The sequence below is a fragment of the Pongo abelii genome, chromosome 14 (assembly GCF_028885655.2).
Source record: "Pongo abelii isolate AG06213 chromosome 14, NHGRI_mPonAbe1-v2.0_pri, whole genome shotgun sequence".
NCBI lineage: Eukaryota > Metazoa > Chordata > Mammalia > Primates > Hominidae > Pongo > Pongo abelii.
Window position 1 is genome coordinate 50,172,157 of NC_071999.2, and position 24,980 is coordinate 50,197,136.

Below are 24,980 nucleotides of genomic sequence, written 5' to 3' on the forward strand. Positions count from 1 at the left end.
GGCCTATTTTTTTTTTTTTTTTAATTTTTTTTTGAGACAGAGTCTGGCCCCATCACCCAGACTGGAGTGTAATAGGTAAATCTCTGCTCACTGCAACCTCCACCTCCCAGGTTCAAACGATTCTCCTGCCTCAGCCTCCCAAATAGCTGGGATTTCAGGCATCCACCACCACGCCCTGCTAATTTTTTGTATTTTTGGTAGAGACGGGGTTTCATCATGTTGGCCAAGCTGGTCTCGAACTCCTGACCTCATGATTCGCCCACCTCAGCCTCCCAAAGTGCTGGGATTACAGGCGTGAGCCACCGCACCCGGCCACCTGGCCGCCCAGCCTATTTTTAGTGTTTTAAAAATAAATAAAAATTTACCAAATGCTGTGATACCTAATGTAAATGATAATTGGTCTAATTCTTTGTAAAATAACATTAAGTGATAGAAGATAAATCAAGTCAAAATTAGTATCACTCAACATTTTTTAAGAACCTTAAAAATAGTTAATAAATACCTGTTTTAACGAGGCAAAAATCAGTGGGTTGCAAATTAAGAATTAGTAGACTTCCTCAATTTTATACTTTAATAATGTCAAAACATATGTGCTAAACATTCTAAAGGACAATAATCAAAATTACTTTTGAAAAGTTGAGCCTGTTTTTAAAAAGGAATTTTCAAAAATTAACTAGTTTTTAAAATAAAATTACTATTAAAACTTGCTTCTAAATGCAACTGAATATTTCTGGAATTATGGTTTTGGAAAAACCTGTCATGGTTTTAGGTTAAATGTGTTATATTTTATAATATGGAGTAGGTTTTAAAAACATTTACAAAGAGATATGTTGCTGAGGCGTGGTGACTCACGCTTGTAATCCCAGCACTTTGGGAGACCAAGGCAGGAGGATTGCTTGAGCCCAGGAGTTTGAGACCAGCCTGGGCAACAAAGTGAGACTCCATCTCTATGAAAGTATGTATTTTTTTAAATTTATATTTTAAAAATTTAAAAGGGGTATGTTTTAATTGTCTTATTTTTAAATATCCAATTCAGTATCTTTTCTAATATAACTGGTGGTTGAAATAAAACTAGAACTTCTGTATTTTATTATACAATGCTTAATGTACATTTCTGGATTGTTAGAAAAGTTTTATTAAATAGAGGTCATTTATAACAACTTATATGTGTTCATGATTTTTGTTTGCTAGAAAATATTGAACCATTATGTATCTTTGTTAAGAGAAGAAGTAGAAATACAGTGCACCTCTTCATAAATTTTTTTAGCCATATTTTATATTCATCTTAAATATTTCTCTCTGTCCAGCCTGTTTTCCTTTACCACCACTCCCTTGGTGTTTGTTAACAGAAACAAATTAATTATAATATTATCTTAAGCAAAATATGATTAGGACAATAAGTCGGCTACAGAAGAAGCCATTGTATATTTTAAAGCTAAATATAAATGATTTCTAAGTTGCATGCTGTTTTGGATAGTCCTCCATATTACATCATTGCTTTATTAGCAAGGATAATTATGATTCAGATGCTGTAATTATAACCTTGACTAATATGCATTGCTGTTTAAAATATTCATAATTTATTAGATAGGCGTGTCTTTAAAATAGCATTATCACATATATTACTCCTTACAGATTTTATTTATTTGTTTGAGATGGGAGTCTCACTCTGTTGCCCAGGCTGGAGTGCAGTAGCACAATCTCAGCTTGCTATAACCACCTCCTGGGTTCTAGCGATTCTCATGCTGCAGCCTCCCAAGTAGCTCAGATTACAGGCACGCACCACCATGCCCAGCTAATGTTTATATTTCTAGTAGAGACAGGGTTTCACCATGTTGGTCATGCTGGTCTTGAACTCCTGACCTCAAGTGATCCGCCCGCCTTGGCCTCCCAAAGTGCTGGGATTACGGGTGTGAGCCACTGTGCCTGGCCCCGACTGATTTTATATTGCTGACAAAACAGCTGCTATGATTATTTTGTTATTGTAGATTTTGACATGAAGCTAGAAAATAAAAGTCCCAAGAAACCTATCATATCTATTTTAAATGAATAGAATGAAAACCATGTTTGCCTATAGCAATTTAAAGTACAGTCTTGTGTTTTGTAGTATTTCATCACAGAATTAAACATGTGCTTGTTAAAAGTTCTCCATTCTATTCATGTGTAAGTAGAAAGCCTAATTAATGTAAATGTGCATTTTGGGGAGACCTGTTCATGGTTATGCCATGAAAATACCTTTTACTGGACAAGATAATAATTAGTGCTTTATCAAAAGTTCATGAAGGTGAAGTACCTTACATACAATTTAGAATTTAATTTAAACCTTGCAAAAGCCCTATCAAATAGTTATTATCATCCTTATTTTACTGTGAGGATGTTGAAATTTTAAAAAGTTAAGGATCTTGCTTATAATCATGTAAGCAAGTTAGTGGAAGTTAATGGAATTAGAACCCAAGTCTAACTCCAGAGCCCATGTGTGTTTCACTGTGCTTTTTTCTCCTAATATGTCAGTTCTGTGGATTATACAGTCATAAAAAGTTAACCTATTTTTCAGCAAACCTGATATGTGAAAATCTTAGATTCACCAGCAGACAAATTTGTGATACTCTTTACTGTTGTGAGATGGATTATTCACTTTTTTTTTTTTTAAATTTAAGTTCTAGGGTACATGTGCACAATGTGCAGGTTTGTTACATAGGCATACATGTGCCATGTTGGTTTGCCCATCAACTTGTCATTTACGTTAGGTATTTCTCCTAACGCTATCCCTCCCCGGCTCCCCACCCCCGCACAGGCCCCAGTGTATGATGTTCCCCTCCCTGTATCCAAGTGTTCTCATTGTTCAACTCCCACTTATGAGTGAGAACATGTGGTGTTTGGTTTTCTGTGCTTGTGATATTTTGCCGAGAATGATGGTTTCCAGCTTCATTCATGTTCCTACAAAGGACATCAACTCATTCCTCTTTTTTTGGCTGCATAATATTCCATCGTGTATATGTGCCACATTTTCTTTATCCAATCTGTTATGATGGACATCTGGGTTGGTTCCAAGTCTTTGCTATTGTGAATAGTGCTGCAATAAACATACGTGTGCATGTGTCTTTATAGCAGCAAGATTTATAATCCTTTGGGTATGTACCAAGTAATGGGATCTCTGGGTCAAATGGTATTTCTAGTTCTAGATCCTTGAGGAATCACCACACTGTCTTCCACAGTGGTTGAACTAATTTACACGCGCACCAACAGTGTAAAAGCATTTCTGTTTCTTCACATCCTCTCCAGCATCTGTTGCTTCCTGACTTTTTAATGATTGCCATTCTAATTGGCGTGAGATGGTATCTCATTGTGGTTTTGATTTGCAATACCATTGAGGACATTGGCATGGGCAAAGGCCGTTGTGGTTTTGATTTGCAATACCATTGAGGACATAGGCATGGGCAAAGGCCGTTGTGGTTTTGATTTGCAATACCATTCAGGACATAGGCATGGGCAAAGGCCATTGTGGTTTTGACTTGCAATCAAAAATCAATGGATTGCAAATTAAGAATTAGTAGACTTCCTCAATTTTATACTTTAAAATTATACTTTAAAAATGGTATTTGCAATACCATTCAGGATGGAGTGCAATTCCATTCAGGATGGTATTGCAAATGGTAATACCATAGGCAGTACCATTCAAGACATAGGCATGGGCAAGGACTTCATGACTAAAACACCAAAAGCAATGGCAGCAAAAGCCAAAATAGATAAATGGGATCTAATTAAAGAGCTTCTGCACAGCAAAAGAAACTGTCATCAGAGTGAACAGGCAACCTACAGAATGGGAGAAAATTTTTGCAATCTATCCATCTGACAAAGAGGTAATACCCAGAATCTCCAAAGAACTTAAACAAATCTACAAGAAAAAAACAACCCCATAAAATAGTGGGCAAAGGATATGAACAGACACTTCTCAAAAGAAGACATTTATGCAGCCAACAGACATATGATTCACCTGTTTTTTAAATGACATGACATTAAAAATATTTTCTAAAATTCAGTTTTTCACTCAATGTTTTAGGAATACTTGCATTATAAGGTTGTAGCAAGTGAGGCAAACCTGTGTTTTGGTATTCTGTATTCAACACCTACCTTGTGAATGCCTGTTTTCTGCCACGTTCTAGGTGTTAGGGATATAAGTGGCTTGCAAAATCAGACATGGTTTCTGTTGGCTCTGGTACTGGTATACCTGGGCTTCAAATCTTGGTTCCACCTCTTTATAACTATGTAATCTTGGGCAGGTTACTTAACCCCCTAAGTCTCCATTTCTTCATCAGTAAAAAGGAAAGAATAATTAATACCTTTCTTAGAATTGTTTGAGGTTTAATTGAGAGAATGTATGTTCCTAGCATGGTATCCGGTATGTAGTAAAATGCTTAAATAAATGTTAGCTTTTATTATCACCCTAAAAGTAAGTAACATTTGAAGAATAAGTTTTGTGGGGTTTTTTTGTTTGTTTTTTTGTTTTTTTTTGAGACAGAATCTCGCTCTGTCACCTAGGCTGGAGTGCAGTGGTGTGATCTTGGCTCACCACAACCTCCACCTCTCAGTTTAAGCAATCCTCTCGCCTCAGCCTCCCAAGTAGCTGGGATTACAAGTGTATGCCACCACGCGTGGCTAATTGAAATACAAGTAATTTTCTTTAAAAAAAAAAAACAAAAACAAAAAAAACGGAATAAGCTGATTCAGTAACATCATCTTCAGTCTGGCATGGTAGTCATCTTCCTTGAATTATTTGAAAAGTCTCTTGTTTCATTTGTTCTGTATACCACCATATATACATTTCAAAAATATAGTAAAAGCCGGCCAGGCGTGGTGGCTCACGCCTGTAATCACAGCACTTTGGGAGGCCGAGGTGAGCAGATCACGAGGTCAGGATATCACCATCATCCTGGCTAACATGGTGAAACCCCGTCTCTACTAAAAATACCAAAAAAAAAAAAATATATGTATATATATATATATATATAGTAAAAGCCATAATCTTCTCACATTTTAAGGATGGTGCTAGAGTCACTGCATGGGGTAATTCCAAATATAAGAGAATATATGTTTGGCTCATGGCAACTATAGTAACCTACTTTTTTATTACCTTACTTTTGAGAAAGATAGTCACTTTGTGATTTGTTTTTTGGAACAGTATTTACTTATAAGAAAAAATTTGAGAAATAAATTTTTCAGTGACTGGGAACAGAAATACTCTGAAAGCTTCACTCTGACTTATAATTGACATTTTGTATGATTTCTTGAGTTTCTTGAATGGAAAGTATTTCTGAATATATTTAGAAAATACTAACATTAAAATATAGATATTTTCTATATACTTAGAGTACAATATTTAGGCATTTGAATATATAAATCCAAGTACAAGTAATTTGGAATTTAAAAAGGTACATTTATAAAAAGTTACAAGGGTGGTCAGTCTGGTCAGATTTCCTTCTAGATTACTAAATTGTTTTAGAACACTGTGATTTATTAGAAGTGTGAGGAGGAATTAAATGTGTCCAGATACAAGTTCTAAAAGATGCTACATAAAAATGAATCTGATATTTGTAATGGTTTCTATCAATAATAACTTTGTTAAGATAGTTAAATTCTCCTCTTTGGATTTGATGAAAAACCTTACTTGTAATGTTTCTAAGGAGATCTGTTCAGCTATATCTCCTGTAAAAAGATATGTCAGGGTTATTTTTATTATCTGTAATGAAATCTTTTAAGAGAAAATCTTGCTCTGACAGTAAATCACTACCTTTTTTTCATTACCAAAGTCCAAATGCCAAGGAAAGTCAACTCCTAAGTTGGAGAGGCATATAAACAGTTCAATTATAGTGGCTATTCAAATAAATTTTACAATTGTTTTCCTGTTTTTATAGTTTTGTTCAGTCTTGATTAAGCTGTTTTAAAGTATGTAAAAGATAATGTTTTAGTAGAAATCTGTTTTTCTTAGTATATATAAAAATATTGTGAAGCTAATGTGGAATTTGGTTTTTAAATGTGATTTTTGAAGGAGTTTTTTTGTAGAACAGATTTTAAAAGGTTTCTTTTAGTATATACAGCCAACTTTTACATTACATTAGACATAACTAGAAGTCAGTTATAGTTCTGGAAATGAATATTAGCTTTACTTATTCTAAGTTTTGATGAGTAATCAAACTTTTGGCATATATGCTAATTTATGTAACCTCAGTCAAGATTTTCAGACATCTTCTTGAGATTATTAAAATTAAGATTTAGTTACCAGATTTAATCGTTCAATTTTAAAGGAGCAAATTTAAATATATTTTGTTCTTAGAAGTTAAAGAACAAGTGAAATGATTTAGCTGTCCTTTGCAGGGGCAAAATACACTCATTTAAAGTTAAGTTTGTAGATTACTTCATTGACACGGCCATACGGAAAATGTAATTTTTAAAAATAATTTTTTGTTTGGCATGAAGTAATGTTAACTCATTGAGTCTGAGATTTAGCATCCAAAAAGGTATTGAAAACAATCAAAGTTCTTTCATAAGAATAATGTTTAGTGATGTTCATTTAATGTTTTTGAGCTTGAAAAATGAACAGATACTTAGGGTGATTCTGAAAATGAACTCCTTTATTATTCTAATAACAGATACTTTATTGAGACTAAGTTACCCATGCTTTGTGGGAACTCAGCCTGCAAAGAATTGAATTTGCTGGTTTTTGTCACTTCCAGGACCAGCCAGGGTTACTGTAGCCTGCCGGTTGACTACATCAATGCATAATTTTGTGCAAAATCATCAAGTGGTACTCTTTGCTTTTAAAGTGACATGTAACTTTTTATTATAATCATTAATACAATCAAAGAAGGTAGCAGTGCTTTTATTTACTTTTTATTGTCATCAAGCAGTTTTCTAGGAATTTTTAGCAAAATACCAATTCAGCTATAAGTCTAATATGAAACACAGGAACTGTGAATATAAGATTTTGGTGCCTGCTATGGAAAAATCAAATCAATAGCTTTAATGTCTTCTTACAATCTCATTTTGTTTCACTATAGCTCTGTTTTAGTTAGATCTGCACATCTGTTTTGCTCCAGGTGGTTAATTTTGCCAGTTCAGTTTCTCTGTAGATTTTTGCCATAGTAGAAAAGGATTTTAAATATTAATAGCCCCTTAAAATATTTTATTACCATTTACTTAAATGAACGATAGATAATGTACATGCTTTGTTTTTTGTGCAAATACCCAAGACAATCTGATTGAAAGACAGCTTAAGGACAAATAAATAGCAAAAGCTTTCAGTCTTTATTTACAGTATATAGAAGGTTACTGTTTTCATTTTAGGTGGAAGAGTCTGATCAGCAGGAACACCCCAGAGGAAGGACATCTTTAGCGATAGAATTTACATACCGTTAGCTCACAGTAATTGATTAGTAGCAGGGCTCTGTAGTACAGAGCTAGCTGGGAATGTTATTTGGGATGCCTTTGATGCTGTGGTTTTCCGAAGCTTGCTGGCTGCATGCTTGTTGCCTTTGTTCGTGACACAGGTAATTACTTGATAAAATGAAGTGCATCGCTGTGAACAATTGACCCTTTGGAACAATCCAGGCTGGTCAGCAGTCTAAAGCCACACTTTAAAGCCATCATGATAGCCTCAAACTTAAGAGTTTCCAAGGTACAGACAAAGGTGTTGTCTTCCTTTAGTACAAGTCGAGTGCCATTTTCAGACTTTATGAAGTATTTAAATTGGATGATATTTGACGATATTGAAAACTCCTCTGGAAATCCATCCAGCCTGCTTTTGGACACCAGAACAATGCGAGACTTTATTTTTGATATGAAATCAGGAGCATTACAGAAGATTCTTAATCCTTGTGAACGATCGTGGTTATCTGTTATTTCCAAGAAAGTAGTCTCTCTGGGTGTTAGCTGTTCTTTCTCCCACCTGGATTTCACTTCCTCTGCCAGTCCCTTGAGCTGAAAGAATTCTGCTTCTTGTGCAAGAAGTTGATTTTCTCGAAACCCTTCGGGCAATAGAAGTTCTCCATTTCGTAGGAAGTTTAGGACATGCCTGAAGAGGAGCCCATCCCTGTCTATGAAATAATGACCATCAGCATCAAACGGGCAGAGGATTTTTCCATTTACTATACCTTCAAGGAAAGTGTCTGGGTACTTGGTCAGTGTTTGTTTTTGAGTAATGTATAGATATCCACCAACGTTGAGGGTCATCAGTGTGGATTTGCAGTTCTTTCCTTGATCAGTATCTTCCAGGCTGTTGTCTTTCCCTTCGTACTCCTTTTCTTTTTCTCTTCTGTTTATTTTACGCTCCATTTTTTGAAGATGCTATTTCAGCTTGTTCTTCTTGGCTTTGAGATTTTTTAAAAAGAAACACTACCACACAAGCACGCCTTTATTCAGCCCCAGTCTGGTGATGGAATGGAAACGCTGGCAGCATCGCCTGCGCTGTCAGCTCGGTTTTGCAGTAGGTGGCGTATCAGCCTATGTATGCAGGAGCTTTCTGGAGTAAGACGGAAAAGAGAATTTGCATTTAACTGTATCAGGGAAGGGATTTGTTGTGAAAGGATTTTCATGTCTATCCTTTGAAGTAAGAAGAGTTACTCAGAATAAATTGAATTTCCTCTTGTCAGTTAAGCAGATCCAAATGTTTAATTCTTCATCCGAATGTGAATGTTTAACTATTTCTAAATGCCTAAGTTATTTTTTAATCAGGCAGGCTTAATATTGAATAATATTGTCATCTTTTGGAAAATAATGTATATTGATTTAGTGTCATCTTTTTAAAGTAAATTTAAGTAGGAAACATAAGGTGAAAATTCTAGGTGTATACAATTTTCTTTCCCGGAAAAAGTCACACATTTCACAGTAGTGTAGTCATTTTTGAGACACAAATAAGAATACTTAACCTGCTACTTGTGACACTGCACTTGAATTTAATTGGATTTGCGTGTGATTCTGGTTTGGAGATCTTTGTTAAAGGATGTTAAGAAATTTTTTTATTTTTTATTTTTTATTATTTTATTTACCCTAAAAGTAAAAAAAAAATCAAATAGACAGGCTTTACAGTAATCACTTACTTTTTTTGGTTAAGATTTTCTGTGGAAAATTCCTGAACTTGTTTCACTTGGAGCCTGCTTAGAAAATACTGTGACTGTGTATGTGTATGCATATATATGCCGTAGGAAGATAGGGGAAAGATCTAGATTCAGAATACCTACTACAAAATAGTGTCATGGGTAAGTTAGTTTGTTTCTTGCTTGTTTGTTTGTTGGTTTCACAGTGGGCAAAATAAACCACCAAAGCCTAACCTTGTTTTTCAACTTGGGAGCTGGAACAGTGTGAATGATGTCACCCTCCACTTCTCACATCTTTTTCCTCTTTCCCCTATAACTTCCCTTCCAAAGCAATTTAGGGTTCTGAGCTTTCACTTCTAACATTTAAAGGCTCAGTGGTAAGAAATGTAAACATTGTCCCCAGTACACTATTATTTGGCCTATCTGCTAAATTATTCTGGGAAACTACATTGTTCTTTGTTTTTGTTTTAATTTTTAATTTATTTTTGTAGAGACAAGTTTTTGCCATGTTGCCCAGACTGGTCTCAAACTCCTGGATTCAGGTGATCTGCCCATCTCAGCCTCCCAGAGTGCTGGGATTACAGGCATGAGCCACTGCGCTGGGCCACGCTGTTAAAAGTTAGACTTTAGTTTATATTTCTCTTGCATTAAAAGTATTTTAAAATTATTTAACTGTATGTTGACATAGGAATATTGGAAGAGATTCTTCTAAAATGCATACTTCTTATTTTCTTTAAACAATATTAGATTTTCAGGTATAAAAAATTATATTCTTATAGTGATCTTGAAGTTAACATTTATGTATTATTGAGATCAAAAGTTCGTTGAAATCGAACTAGAAAACTAAGGCATAATGTTTTTAGAGCTGTGTTTTTGCTTAGAGACTATGAAATTCAACTTCCTCATTTCACCAAAGATAAAATTGCATTCCAGAGAATTTTTAGTATTTTATCTCGGACTTTACAGCAAAGCCAACATTTTGACTAAAACTTCCTTTAGTCCTGCAGCACTTAAGACTTACTCTTATATTCTCACAATCTCATGTTTGTCTTGATTTTGCTTTTTTAGATTAAGTCTTTTCTGTCAATACAACTTTTTAAGAAATACTGAATAGATTTTGAGGGAGAAGGGATACAACTTTGGAAGTATATTCATGGAATTCTTGTGTTACCATTACAAATAGTCACTGCACATGAGTAGCATCATATAATAGCAAAATCAAAAAGACATAACAATTTCATTTATAGGTATAGTCCTCTTTTTTTGAACTTTACAGGATACCAGAATTAGTACAACATAACTGTAGTATAGTGATGGAGACTGTGCTAGCATGTTCTTGCTTGTTTAAATAAAGTGATGTGGATAGATACTATGTACTCTGGGTCTGCTTCCTTACACCCTGTTGGCCTGTCTATAGATGCCTTCATGGGAAGCCCCAATGTTATTGCTGTTGGAGGATAGGCTTCCATGAGGTGATGAGAAGGCAGGAGTGAGTCAGGACAGCTGGAAGTGGGACTGCTGACCTTCAGTCATCGCTCCAGGGCCACCTTACACTTCGTAACTCACTCACTTCTGGTTTCTGCTGCCAGGTTTTCAAAACCACTGATAAGTGCTCGTTTCTGCAGGCTTGCCTGAACAGACCCTGAACCATTCCATCTTGTGCCTCTTCTCCTTGATTGTTTTTTCTCACTCTAGACTTCACTCTGGTGTTCTTCTGCAAAGTTGACATGTGTGATTTCTTTGCCACCCATGGCCTGGCAACAGTAGTGTGACTGAAGCCTTGTCTTAGTGCCTGGCTTATACAAATCCATAGGACTTTTGTGTCCTCTTTGGCCCAACTTGCAGACTTAAGGAAGAAAAATGTAGGCTGGGCATGTTGGCTTATGCCTGTAATCCCAGTACTTTGGGAGGCTGAGGCGGGTGGATCACTTGAGGCCAGGAGTTTGAGACCAGCCTGGCCAGTATAGGGAAATCCCTTGTCTACCAAAAATTAAAAAAAAAAAAAAAAAATTTAGCTGGGGTATGTTGGTATATGTCTGTAGTCCCAGCTACTTGGGAGGCTGAGGCAGGAGAATCGCCTGAGCCCGGGAGGTGGAGGTTGCAATGAGTGGAGATAGCACCACTGCACTCCAGTCTGGGCAACACAGTAAGACCCTGTCTCAAAAAAAAAAAAAAAAAAAGCACCCAGTAGGCCCCACTGTATGCCTGTTACTCCATATTACCTCCAGCAAAGCAAGATGACTGCAATTCATGGAAATTATAGGAGTTCATTGATCATTGCTGCCTGTGGTGGTACACATGCCCCTTAGGAGAAAGCCAGATTATCTCTTTTTAGTCTATTCTAAATTTATATTTACTTGCTAGGGAGTGGCGAGTGGGTGTTGCTTGTCCAAGGTAGTATCAGTAAGGTCTCCACAGCCTTAAAACTATAAAAATGGTGCTTCGGTACCTGTACCAAGGGAGACATCCCTGGATCATGGGACTATATTTCTCTGCCTCGTTGCAGATACAAACTGGAACTGCTCAATTTAGTGGTTTCAGCAGAAGGGTTTAAACCACACATGTCAAAGATTAGCTTACCTGGATCCACTTGGCCACTAGATTTGAAGATTTTATCTGCCTTTGCAGGCAAAAACATATAAAATTTTGAAAGATTGGGGTCCTGTTTCCTACTCAGTACCTTAACTCTTTATTAGAGTTAGATCACCTCTGTCTTAGACATCTTTAATCATACATAACCAACTTTGAGAATTTAAACTGGTCCTTAATATGAGTATATCCTATAGTTAATTGGGTCCAATGCCTAACTAAATTCTGGCAGAACCTTCCACTATGAGGTAATGCTAATGTCCTACTGTCTGCATAAGGCAGAACTCATTCCAGCAGGAATTCCCATCTTTTTACCAACTCTTTGTGGGAAATGAGGTCTTTTTCATCCCGTGATTGATGCAGGACATCATTGTAATATATAACTTGCTCCATTTATATGCCAGAGATATTCCCATGCCATGGAAGGAAGTGGAATCTTACCAGGAGATTCTCTCTCCTGACTGGAAGATACAAAAAGTAGGATAATTCTCCTAGACTTAACAGGTCATTCCTCTGTAAAATTCAAACACTCTTCAAGGAAAAGGGATGGTTTCAGAAGCTGCCTTTGATAAGAACAGGGAGCTTCTGTCTCCACATTCTCCCCTGCTATCAAATCTTGGTTGTTGTCAGCTGCATGCTTCTCTGCTTGTCTTTTAAAAGGATTTTGTTCCCATTACCTTAGAAAGAAAGTAAAAGCTAGAGAAGCTGCTGTCAATTTTTTACTTAAACCTGACACTATATCTCTGCCTTGGACTTGCCCACATTTTTGTTTGTTTGTTTATTGATCTGTGTTTTGACCTTCCTCTGCCTTTCACAAGCTGAGTTTCTTTTTTTTTTAACATGTACTTGTTTCATCGCCTCTTGTCAATAGCACTGAATGTAAGAAACATTCATTTTGATATTGAGGTATGAATATTTTGTGTTGGCTTCTTTTATGTGTTAAAAATAAAAATTACATTGTCTAATTATTGACATATTTTAAGAATCAAGGATTTTCCCATGTTAATGTAATTCTTTTTGAGTGTCCAAATTTTAGTTCTATTTTGAAATATAAAATTTATCTGCTCTAAATGTTGTCTGCTACTGGTATTATACTAACAAAAGTACTATGGCAGCCACTTTATGTAAATTGACCACAGTATCTCACAAACTGTGCAAAGTACTTGAACCTTCCTAGGACTAATAGGATGTAACCTCTGGCCAGAAGGTCATGTGAACATGTCATTGCAGTCCAAATAATACAGCTGTAAATATTTTGCAGTGTTGAACTGCATCTTCAAGGAAGCCCAGGAAAATTGCCTACATTGGTAAATGTTTTAGCCTCATTTGAGGAGTGTAGAAAAACATAAGGCACTATGTGTCAAAAGGAGCGCAAATAAAGACAACAGACTAGCTCAGAAGTTCAGGTGAAATTCCATTCCACATTTCATTGATTTTAACTACAGAGGCAATCTTGACAATTTATAAATCATATTAATTCATGTTTTACATGTACTTTGGAAAATGAGTATTTCAGGGAAACCTGTGTTTTATAATTTTGTAAGCAGAAGTCATACCTTAAGTTTTTTAAAATGAAGTTTTTTTTTTTGAAATATAACCTGTGCGTTATTATTTACTGGAAAATTCTATTGTAACCAGATGAGCATAGCACTTATGTAAGCCATCAAATGAACATTAAAATTATAATATTGTACAGAACTCATTTTTATAGTGCTATTTGGCAAAATGCAATTTTACTTTCTCTTTGGTAAGAAGATATTTTAAGCTAATAACCATTATCTACAATCGCAAAATGAGGGGCATAACTTTGAAAACTCTTGTAAAGGTACTACAGTTAGGAAGTAAATGACTAAAGAGGGTCTCTGTTCCCATATGCTAGCGCCTGCCACTGTTCCTTCTGATTTTCTCATCGCTTAACGTCCCCTTGTGTCTTCAGTGATGAGGTGGTGTGGAGGAGAGAGAAGAGGACCTGAACAGGAGAACAGGATGTGATGGCTCAAGGCAGCAAATGTGGTTTCTTACAGAGTAGGGAGGAGTTGTAAATTAGGGATGGAGAACTCTATCATATCACACATTTTTTTCATATTTGCCATTTCTGTAACTGAGGTACATCTTAATATCGTTAGCTTGTCAAAGTTTAGCAGCAGTATTTTGTCTTGGTGGCACGTAAAATAATGATTGATATTACAAATGATAGCATCTTATAGTTGATGAAATATTTAAGCAGCTCTGTGAGCTATTCCCTCCGTATCACAAGAAAGTAAAATTAACAGACAGGGAAGAGGGAAAGAATTTTGCAGGGAGATGAGAGAGAGAGAGGGAGGAGAGAGAGGGAGAGACAAAACAATGTGGCTGCTTGATGTTAAAATTAGGCAAATTATTTTATAACTTTTATAAAATTAAATTTTATTTTTTGATACAGGGTCTTTCTCTGTCACCCAGGCTGGAGTGTATTGCAACCTCAACCTCCTGGGCCCAGGTGATCCTCCTGCCTTAGCCTCCCATATAGTTGGGGCCACAGGCATACCCCACCATACCTGGCCAACTTTTTTATTTTTTTGTGGAGACTGGGTCTCACTTTGTTGCCCAGGCTGGGCTCAAGCTATCCTCCTGCCTCATCCTCCCAAAGTGTTGGGATTACAGATGTGAGCCACCATGCGTGGCAAAATTCCTGAAGATCAAATAGAGATCAGAATATTACTTCACAAGTTTGAATAAAGAGCAGCTTTTTAATAATACAGGGATAGAAAGTTTGCCTAACTGGTTTGTTAAGATGCTAGTACCTTTTATTAGTAGACCTCACCTGAGAACCACAGGCAAAAAAACTTCTAGGAACATATTTTAAATGAGAAGAAAGGAGACTACTAGGAATATTAAAAATGGTTTACCTTTTAAATGTACCTGCTTCTTGAAAAGATTATTTCTTCAGTCTTTTCTCAGAGAGTGTCGACACAGGTGTGATGTAATTAAGAGTCAGGAGAGTAACTTCGAGGTCTGGAGGATCAGCCTGAAATGTTGGTCGGTAGTCCTCTGGTCTGTGTTTTTACAGGAGCTGGAAGTTCTCTTAAAGGCCTCCACATTCAACTGGATCCAGAAGGTCTTGTGGAAATGAATGAGTGTAACTTCCTGATGCCTAAGACTTCCTAACATACCTGATTTCATTACCTACATGCCAATGCTAATAAGCAGTGTTGCTGCTTGCTTATTCCTTTAACTTGTTCAAACTAGGGATGCCCTTAACTTTTTTTAAAAAGTGCCAGTATCATTTCTCCTCAGTTCTTTGACATAGAGTGTATCTCAAGTTCAGATATAGGGCAGGACAATCCAGCATAGAGCACAAATTTAAATATTGTCAAGCCTTGGGCAGCTTAACATTTTGTTATTCTCTTTCTACTCAAAGAAAATTTAATTATATCTAGGTCTTTTGGAAAGTACTAGAGCAAACAAAATGAACACTAATGAGATAATAAAACATCCCCAGTTGGAGAGGAAGGCTAGCATTTTTATTTAGTGAAAGAGACCTAGAAGAAATCTCAGACATTCTAGTAATATCATTATTATAGATGCTGAGTCCCAGAGATGTAAAATAACTTCTTCAAAGTAACACTGCTGTTTAGTGACAGAATCATAACTAGAAGCCTTCAGTTCTTTTTATAGGATGTGCTTTATATACATAACCTTTAAAATTTTCTCTCGAGTTTTTTCTGATTTTAGGTGGTGGGATATACATAAATAAATTACCATCATCAAAGATATGTGTTCATACTCAATAAGATTCTTTCGGTTGCAAGTAGCAGAAACCAGTCAACAAACCAATCTAGCCAAAAAAGGAGTGCGGGGGAGAACTTAGAAAGAATCCCATACTATTTCCCAGAATCCAAAGAAGAGCAAATGGCCAAGGAAAAGATATGAATTGAGCCATTCCAAAGCCTTTGGTAGGATGAGTTTGTGTGGCTTCTCTGCAGAGTGCTGGCAAGACCATGTCCTTCTAGTAATTTGTGGTGTGAGCCCCTTAGTTGAACATTTCAAGCACAAGAGCGAGCAAGCACAGACACACATAGAGGCCATTCCCACCACTTTCAGTGCTCTTCCTTCTTACCCCCACCCACCCCAGTCTAAATCCTACCCATTTTTCAAGGTCCAGCACCATCATTGCTTTTTCTTCAAAACTCTTCTTGGCCTGGCGTGGTGGCTCACGCCTGTTATGCTAGTGCTTTGGGAGGCCGAGGTGGGTGGATCACCAGAGGTCAGGAGTTCAAGACCAGCCTGGCCAACATGGCAAAACCCCATCTCCACTAAAAATAACAAAAATTAGCCTGGCACAGTGGCGCGTACCTGTAATCCCAGCTACTCAGGAGGCAGAGGCAGGAGAATCGCTTGAACCCAGGAGGCAGAGGTTGTGGTGAGCCAAGATCGCGCCACTGCACTCCAGTCTAGGCAACAGAGCGAGACTCCATCTCAAAACAAAACAAAACAAAAAACTCTTCTTGATCTCTAGCTAGACATAATCTGAGTGGGTGTGTGTGTGTGCGCGCGCGCAAGTGCGTGTGTGTTTAATCCCAGTACTCTTGTATGTTTCTATTTTATGACCTTTAACATACTCGACTTGAGAGAAGAATCCTACAGCACATGTGGAATAACCAGTAATTGGTCAGTTACATTAAAAGATGGGAAATCATAAAAATGATATTAATATGCAGTTCCTATCTGCCTTAAACATTTTATCTTAAAACTTATAAATGTACGTTTAGTTGGCTGGGCACGGTGGCTCACGCCTGTAATCCCAGCACTTTGGGAGGCCGAGGTGGGCAGATCACGTGAGGTCAGGGGTTCAAGACCTGCCTGGTCACCATGGTGAAACCCTGGCTGTACTAAAAATACAAAAATTAGCTGGGCATGGTGGCGCACGCCTGTAATCCCAGCATCTCAGGTGGCTGAGGCATGAGAATTGCTTGAACCTGGGAGGCGGAGGTTTCAGTGAGTTGAGATTGCACCACTGTACTCCAGCCTGGGTGACAGAGTGAGACATCATCTCAGAAAATAAATAAAATAAATGTACATTTAGTTGCTGATATATATGTAAGACAGGGCCTTTGCTTTGAATATAGGATACTGACTGACCATCTGCTTTCTTTGTTTTTCAAAAATTAAACCCATCATTTAGTTTTTCAGTCTCACTCTGTCACCCAGGCTGGAGTGCAGTGATGTGATCTCAGCTCATTGCAACCTCTACCTACAGAGTTCAAACAATTCTCATGCTTTAGCCTCCCAAATAGCTAGGATTACAGGCACATACCACCACGCCCAGCTTTTGTTTTTTGTTTTTGTTTTGGATTTTTTTTGGATTTTTAGTAGAGACACAGTTTCCTTGTGTTGCCTGGGCTAGTCTCAAACTCCTGGCCTCAAGTGATCTGCCCTCCTCGGCTTCCCAAAGTTCTGGGATTACAGGCGTGAGCCACTACACCTGGCCCCATGATTTAGTTTAGATTTTCCATTTTGGTTTCTTTGAAAAGGAGCAAGAACTTAGACACTGTGAAACTATCTAAATGCAGACTCTTTCTAGACTCCTGTGCTTCCCTTTCACTCTCCAGTTATCTCACCTGTACCTAATTTGACAGTATTGTGTTACAACTTACCTTTATATCATCTTACCAAAGCATTCTACATAGTTTTTATGGAAACACCCCCCAAACTCCCCTCATACTTGTAATTTAATGGGCTTCTGTAATATATAATCAGATTACATAATTATTATACTAATATAGATAAGCTCTAGCATCGTTTGAGCAGCAGTGTGTGGGAGTACTAGAGATTAACCTATTACCCACTAGTATATAGTGAGCTGTGGGCATCTGTCGCTATATTTAATAGCAGGCTATTGAGAGCCTTTGTTAATCTAGAGGTGAGTTAAGTAGAGGTGTATCAAAAGTGCTTCTGGTGTATTAAGATTATTTATATACCTGTCTTATCCTGCGAGACAAGCAGCTCTCGAAATGTGGTCTGGGAACCACTGGGCAGAGGGGTCCTGGAGATCCTTTCAAGGGATCAATGATGTCAAGACCATTTCTATAATAATGCTAACGGCTTTTTTTATTGTTTCACTCTCATTCTCTAGAAATTTCTTAATTTTAGTTTCTAATATGGTAGATATCAGCAGTTAAAACTTATAAACAGGTTTTTTGGGGTTCTATACATTTTTCCTTTTAAAAACATTTAAATTTAGGTTTTTTAAGTTTATTTTTTAATTGACAAGTAAAATTTGTGTATATTTATGGTATATAACGTGATGGTTTGATATATGTATATGTGTGGAATGGCTAAATCAAGCTGTTCACATCTGTACTTTTTAACTAATACATGCCACAGAACGTTTGAGAAAGTCTGCGCTCCTTGAGGGTAGGAGCCGTGTTTCATTTGCTATTCCTGATGTGCTCTTGCATTGTCTTTTACATAGTAGGCACTCAGTAAATAGTTAAGAAATGTGTGAGAATAAAGTGAATTATTTTTCAAGTATTTATGGTGTTTTAAACTGGGTCAACAAACTAGTTTTAAGTAAAGGTTTGTGTATTAATGAATAGGATCTATAATTAACAACAGTAATGTGCAAGTGGGTGCTTTTAAATACTTTTAAAATAAATTTAATACCTTTCCTTTGAAATCTTAAGCAGTATTTTGAAAAAGACAAGAAGTGTGGTTTAGTGGAAAGAATAAGAGAATGTGTTCCTATGAGGCTTTAAAAAGAGAGCAGGCAAATCATGCCTAGGGGGCTGCATCAGGAGTAAATTGGCCTTTTAAAAATGTATTTAAGAAGAGAAGGGGAGAAAGGAAGTGAACAGAGATGTCAGGTTACTTAGGAACATACAGTGGATGGGAAAATTCGTTGCTGATGAAGACTTTTCCGTTCACTTTGAGTAGCATTTGAAAGCTATTTTAGGTTTGAAAAGAAGATATGATAGAAAATTATGGTTTGAGGAAGTAAATGTTATTGCTCTGTGTGAGTGACCTTGACTGAAGAATAGTGAGGAGAGTGGTGGCCAAGTTGTAATGGGCAGTTGCTGTGGACCTGATTTCTACCCTTGAGCCGTCATATGGAGAAAGTTGATAGCACAAACCTTTAACTGAAAGTTAAATTCAGCCTGTCCACCTGGAGTAGGTACTGCTAAATAAGTGGGGAGCATTCACTTAGTAAAAGGTAGCTATATTAGTCCGTTTTCACACTGCTATAAAGAGATGCCTGAGACTGGGTAGTTTATAAAGGAAAGAGGTTTAATTGACTCACGGTTCCGCATACCTGAGGAGGCCTCAGGAAACTTATATTCATGGTGGAAAGCAAAGGGGAAGCAGGCACCAAGGTGTCAGGAAGGAGAAGTGAGAGCGCAGGAAAAGGCTGCCGTGAGAACTCACTCATTATCACGAGAACAGCATAGGGGAAGCTGCCCCATGATCCAGTCACTTCCCTCCCTTGACATGTGGGGATTAGAATTTGAGATGAGATTTGGCTGGGGACACAGAGCCAGACCATATCAGTAGCTCTTTTAGTTGCAACATTAATAAACACGTGGATATGTGACTAAATTATTTGCAGGGATAGTAGTCTAGGTTTATTTATTTATTTTTTTTTTTTTTTAGTTTTTTGAGACGGAGTCTTGCTCTGTTGCCAGGCTGGAGTGCAATGGCACTATCTTGGCTCACTGCAACCTTTGCCTCCTGGGTCCAAGCGATTCCCTTGCCTCAGCCTCCTGAGTAGCAGGGACCACAGGTGCGTGCCACCATGCCCGGCTAATTTTTTATATTTTAGTAGAGACAGGGTTTCGCCATGTTGGCCAGGATGGTCTCGATCTCCTGACCTCGTGATCTGCCTGCCTCGGCCTCCCGAAGTGCTGGGATTACAGCTGTGAGCCACCATGGCCGGCCTAGATTTATTTTTTTAAAGGATTAATTGTCTTCCTTTATTGGACTTTCCTTATGCATTTAAGACATTTAATATATCAGATTTTCCCAAATCTTGCTATTGTTGTGATGACTAAAGAATTTTTCTTGATAGAACTTTCAGCTTCAGCAAGAGCCAAACTTGAATATAAGCTTTTTGCTTTAAGAAAATTCAAATTTTAATTTTATTAAAGACATTAATGAGAGGAAATTATTTTTAGAATTTAAACTTTACTATAAAATAATTATGGCTTTTAAAATATTTTCTTCCTGCCATATTTTGGTATAAGGTAGTCATGCTTCTCATCATTGCTTTTTCTGCATCTTCTTGAAATTTGTTGCATATGTTGCATTAAGGGACCCTGGATACATTGATTATATACAGTGTGCTTGTAATTAGTTCGTACAGAGTCTCCTAGATTTTGGAGACATCCAAAGATCACTAAAAAAAGATTTTTTAGTGTAAATATGTAGGCATGGTTCTATACACTTTCTGCATTTTGATCAATTTATCTGTCCCCCCAGTGAACTGTATGCTTCTTGAAAACAGTACTGTGTCTTAATCATCTTGATTCCACAATGCCTAGATGGGGCCTTTTGCATAGCAGACATTTTGCTAATGTTAGTGGAATGAAGTAATTCTCTCTGAAAAGATGAATCATAAATGCACTACTCATGAGCCAGGGAATTTCCTGAGTCTCTTCTTAAAACCCAGGTGAATTCTTGTGGAAATATGACTGAACCTTAACTGTTTCTAACCACAGTCATACATTTCCAGGGTATCATAAAGCTGGTACCATTATGAGACATTTATGTGTGTATTATATAATAAGGTAAGGTCTGTCAAGTGACCACACCACAATGCTTGGTGGCCAGTAGGCACACAATAGATGCTAGCCTTTGTTTCCTTTTTCTGATTCTCCTAGGTTTTATGTCAGAGTCACTATAAGAATTACTAAGGATAGGGGAAATTGCCTTTCTGTTTGGACAAATATTCATAGCAGTTAAAGATTCTGTTTTGACATGCCCAGATTTAGAATTCTGCAGGAAAACAGAAGTCAGAGCAGCTGGCAGGCTGAACTGGTACACAGTATAACCCAGACAGTAGACCTGCCCAGTGTCACAGTATTTTCTGGGCTGACTGTTCTAGTCACAAGGTACTCAAGAATTTTATTCACATACACAAACACACACACACACACACACACACGCACACACACGGTCTTTGATTTAGTGGTTCAGACTAGCTCTGTTTTCAGAAGTTACTTCTTTGTCAAAGACGATAGCCTTTATACTCTTTAATTTGATTTTATGCCCTTTTAAGCTACCTTATTTAGAAGGAGCAGAGTGTATAAAAGCTGTTCCTGGCAAAGGGCCGCAGCAGCCTAATAAACAAATCTGACAGGAGCCCAGTTTGTTACTAAGCCAAGAATAACGTTTCTCTCTATTCTGACTAATGAGATTCCTAAAACTTAACGATTTTTTCTTGATTTTTGGTATTAATTATATTTGATTGTCATATTACTGTGTTTAGTGTGTCAAAATACAGTCTTGAAAATGATAAGTATTATCTCTGAATCCTTTTTTTTTTTTCCATTCAAGATAAGCTGTCATTGGAAGGAATAGTGGTACAAAGAGCTGAGTGCCGACCAGCTGCCAGTGAAAACTACATGCGATTAAAAAGGTTGGTGTTTTGTAACTCCAGAATGATACCTGATATTTCCCTTTGGGGACTGAGATACGTGTGTTATATCGCCTGTTGACTGCATTAAAACTGTGGTATTGTTGAGTGTTTGCTTCAAAAGCTGTTTGGTTTTAAAAGCAAGTAACAGTTTCTTTGGCACTAAAGAAATTTCAGTATCTGGGCTGTTTATTTGAGGTATTTTAAGCCACTTTGTTAATACACCCTGGAATCAAAGTTTTTAAACTACATTTTCTAGTTGTCTTTATAAATTTTGATTCTTTAAAGACATGTAATAAGATCTTTGTACTATTTTATTTTCCAGGGCTGTAATTTTTCCATAATAAATATGTATCCAAAATACTGTAACTGGGCCAGGCATGGTGGCATATGCCTGTAATCCCAGCACTTTGGGAGGCTGAGGTAGGTAGATCATTCAAGCCCAGGAGTTTGAGACCAACCTGGGCAACATGGTGATATCCTATCTCTACAAAAAGATAGAAAAATTAGCTGGGCGTGGCTGAGGTGTGAGGATTGCTTGGGCCTGGGAAGTGAAGGCTGCAGTGAGCTGAGATCACGCCACTGCACTCCAGCCTGGGTGACCCAGTGAGACCTTGTCTCAAAAAAAAGAAAAAAAATTGTACTGTATAAAGCAAGTGTAGTTGCCAGAATATCATCCTATTCTCTTGATCTATAGAGAAATTTTTATAAACATGTACACTTCGTTAGAGAGTTTGTTTCAGGATCTTCCCCTGCCCCCTAAATTTTTTATGTGGTTAACATTTTGTAATTAGTATTTAAAGTTGCTGATTGCAAATTCTTGATACCCCCAAATTTTATGACGTTCAAAGAGTCAGCAATTTTTTAAGTCCTGAGGAAATATATTATACCTGTTTCATAGTTTATTTTTAATGTGTTTTAGCCCCATGTGATTTAGAATTATACTTTTTTTGTTCATTCATTTAGGACTTACTATCTGCCAGGTGCTTTCTTAGGAGTGAGAGAAATAGCAGTAAACAAAGCAGACAAAAATCTCTGCATTCGTGGACCTTCCATTGTCACAGATTGTAGGTACACTGAATCGGTAGTGGAGAAGACACTGCTGAAGTAGTGGTAGTGGCCTGTTGGATATCAGCATTCTCATCTATATAGGAGGCCAGTTGAGCTGGATCATCTCGAAATTTTGCATCATCTTTAAAAGTTTCCTTCTTTTGTCAATTAGATTAGACTCTATCTCCTGAGAATGACATAGACTTGTTCTCTTGTCAAATAATTCCTCTAATTTAAATGTGTCCTTGGGGCAAATAAAAGAATGACAATCAAAATGAAAAATATTTATAACAGAGAATAGCTTTGGAAAACAGGTAGAAGATGTTTCTTTTATTGTTTTTAGCTTATAAAATTTATGTATAGTAGTAAATTTTTGAAGTCTTTTTGAAAATTTATCTCTTCATATAACTACTGAAATTGAAAAAATGCAAAATCTGGTTACCAAGCTGCTTACCAAGATCTTTTTCTGTGGCCGTAATTTTCTTTAAAGTGTTCTAAAGATTTCTGATGATGAGATCAGGCAGGTCATCTGCTGTGTTTATAAAATGGCTGCTTTTTTCCTACCAAAAAAGAAGTGAAAATTATTTAGCCTTTCAAGTGTGCTGAAAGATCAGCTGTTACATAGTCATGTACTATATAAGGACATTTAGTGGTCTCATAAGATTACAGTACTGTATTTTTTCTGTTCCTTTTCTGTGTTTAGATACACAAATACTTAAAATTGTGTTACAGTTGCCTACAGTATTCATTACAGTAATGTGTAGCAGAGTATACCATCTAGGTTTGTGTAAGTACACTCTATAATGTTTGCACAACAGTGAAATTGCTTAACAATGTATTTCTCATGAAGTATCCCCGTTGTTAAGCCATGCATGACTGTATTTTAATCTTTACTTAAGTGACTTAGAAAAAGAAACAAGTGGTTCAGGAGGATCATGTGAGTTTCATGAAGTAGATGATAGATGACATAAGTCTTGAAGACAGCTTTTTTTGACCAAATGGAGAAAAGAGATGGGGTAAGAACATTCAAAATAGACATGCACAAAGACATGGGGAAGACTTTAGGGACCTGTGTGTGGTTCTGTAAGCCTGGAATGGAGGAATTGTTTGAGAGGATGGCAGAAGCTCCAGCCCAGACCTCTTTCTTCAACATCAAACATACATACCAAAGCCGGGTTGAATGTCTGATAGACATTTCAAATCTGTAAAAAACTGAACTCCAGATCTTTCCCGCAAAACCCGCTCTACTAGCACTTTTCTTGTCTCAGTTAATACCAACTCTGTCCTCTCATTTTTTCAGTCCAAAAATATTGGTTTTTAGTTAAACCTTGGTTTAGTCTTAGTTCTTGACTCCTCTCACACCCCACATCCAATGTGTCAGAAGAATCTTGTTGACTGTCCCTTCAAAATATTACACATCCATAGTCTGATCACCCCCATGAACTGCCATTATTTCTCACCTGGATTACTGCAGTAGCCTCCTACCAGAGTTCCTGCTTCCACCCTTGCCCCACTGTAGTCTCTTCTCAGCACAGTAGCCAGGGAAGTTCTTTTAAAATCTAAGTCAGATCATGCCATGTCTGTTCAAGTGTTACTTGCAGTGCTTCCTATATTACTCAGAATAAAATCTAAGTCCTTAATAATGATCTACAGGGTCCTATGTGATCATCCTACCACTGTCTACACCTTCTTGCCATCCTCATCTTTTTCTTCCCTCCCCTCCACTCATTCTGCTCCAACCACACCTGTCTCCTAACAATCTATGAGCCCTCCAGGCACACATCCACACTGCAGCCTCTGCACAGACATTCTTTTCTGCCTGGAACAGCCTTTCTCCAGATAAATGCATGGCTTGCCGCCTCACCCCTTTCATGTCTCTTCTCAAAATACCACGTTTTCATGAAGCCTACCTTGACTACCGTACCTCTTTCTATACTTGTATATTCTTCATAGCACACATCACCTCCTACTAAACTATGTAGTTTACTTATATTTATTGCCATGTTTTCCCTCCTGCAAGTTAAGTTCCCATGAAAACAAAGTTTGTTTTTTTCTTTTTTGACTTTATTTTTTGTGCATGTCTATTTGGCTCACTCATTTATATACACACACTTGTCTACAATAGTTCATTCCACATAGTAGCTAGTCAGTAAATATTTGGTGAGTGAATGAATGGCACAAGATGAGGTTTAAAATGTTAAAGAGTCTTAGATACTATCGTAAGAAATTTGGACAGTGTTATAACTATTAAGGAGGTATGGAAAAATTTTAAGCTCGGTGGAATCTAAAGGGATTTGTATTTTAAATAGATCATTCTGGCCATAGTATAAAGATTAGAAGCTGGGAGATAAGCTTGAAGCAGATATAATAATCCAGGTTCAAAATGTCTCAATGACTAAACAAGGTGGTTCTAGTCAGAAGGGAGATGAGAGTCTCTTTTGAGGATAGCTGGAGGTAGAGCCAATAGGACTTAATGAACTTGCTTCAGACTTCTTTGGTTGTGGAATGGGAGATTCTTCTGGTTGGTGGTGGCTCTTGTGGCCTAGCTGTGAATATCCCAGATTGGATCCCTGCTGTCCTGTGCATTGCAAGGAAAATTTACACTGATGAGAGGAGAGGGATAGGGAAGTTTTTGTAGTCCC

The 24,980-nt window shown here is 37.2% G+C and overlaps 2 protein-coding genes across 2 annotated transcripts in view; one reads left to right on the forward strand and one right to left on the reverse strand.

Moving 5' to 3' along the window:
* GTF2F2 (general transcription factor IIF subunit 2) overlaps positions 1 to 24,980 on the forward strand; it is a 167,943-nt gene that overhangs the window by 69,465 nt on the left and 73,498 nt on the right. The window contains exon 5 of the mRNA XM_002824236.6: positions 21,210 to 21,291. Within this exon, the coding sequence (XP_002824282.1) occupies positions 21,210 to 21,291 (82 nt within the window). The remainder of the gene's footprint in view (positions 1 to 21,209; positions 21,292 to 24,980) is intronic.
* KCTD4 (potassium channel tetramerization domain containing 4) lies at positions 6,873 to 11,068 on the reverse strand. Its single transcript, XM_002824237.4, has one exon. The coding sequence runs from the start codon at positions 8,326 to 8,328 to the stop codon at positions 7,549 to 7,551; it is 780 nt and encodes a 259-aa protein (XP_002824283.1). The 5' UTR covers positions 8,329 to 11,068; the 3' UTR covers positions 6,873 to 7,548.

What these genes read in the sequence shown, in the direction of transcription:
- KCTD4 (XM_002824237.4), bottom strand. Translation starts at nt 8,328, where the DNA reads ATGGAGCGTAAAATAAACAGAAGAGAAAAAGAAAAGGAGTACGAAGGG.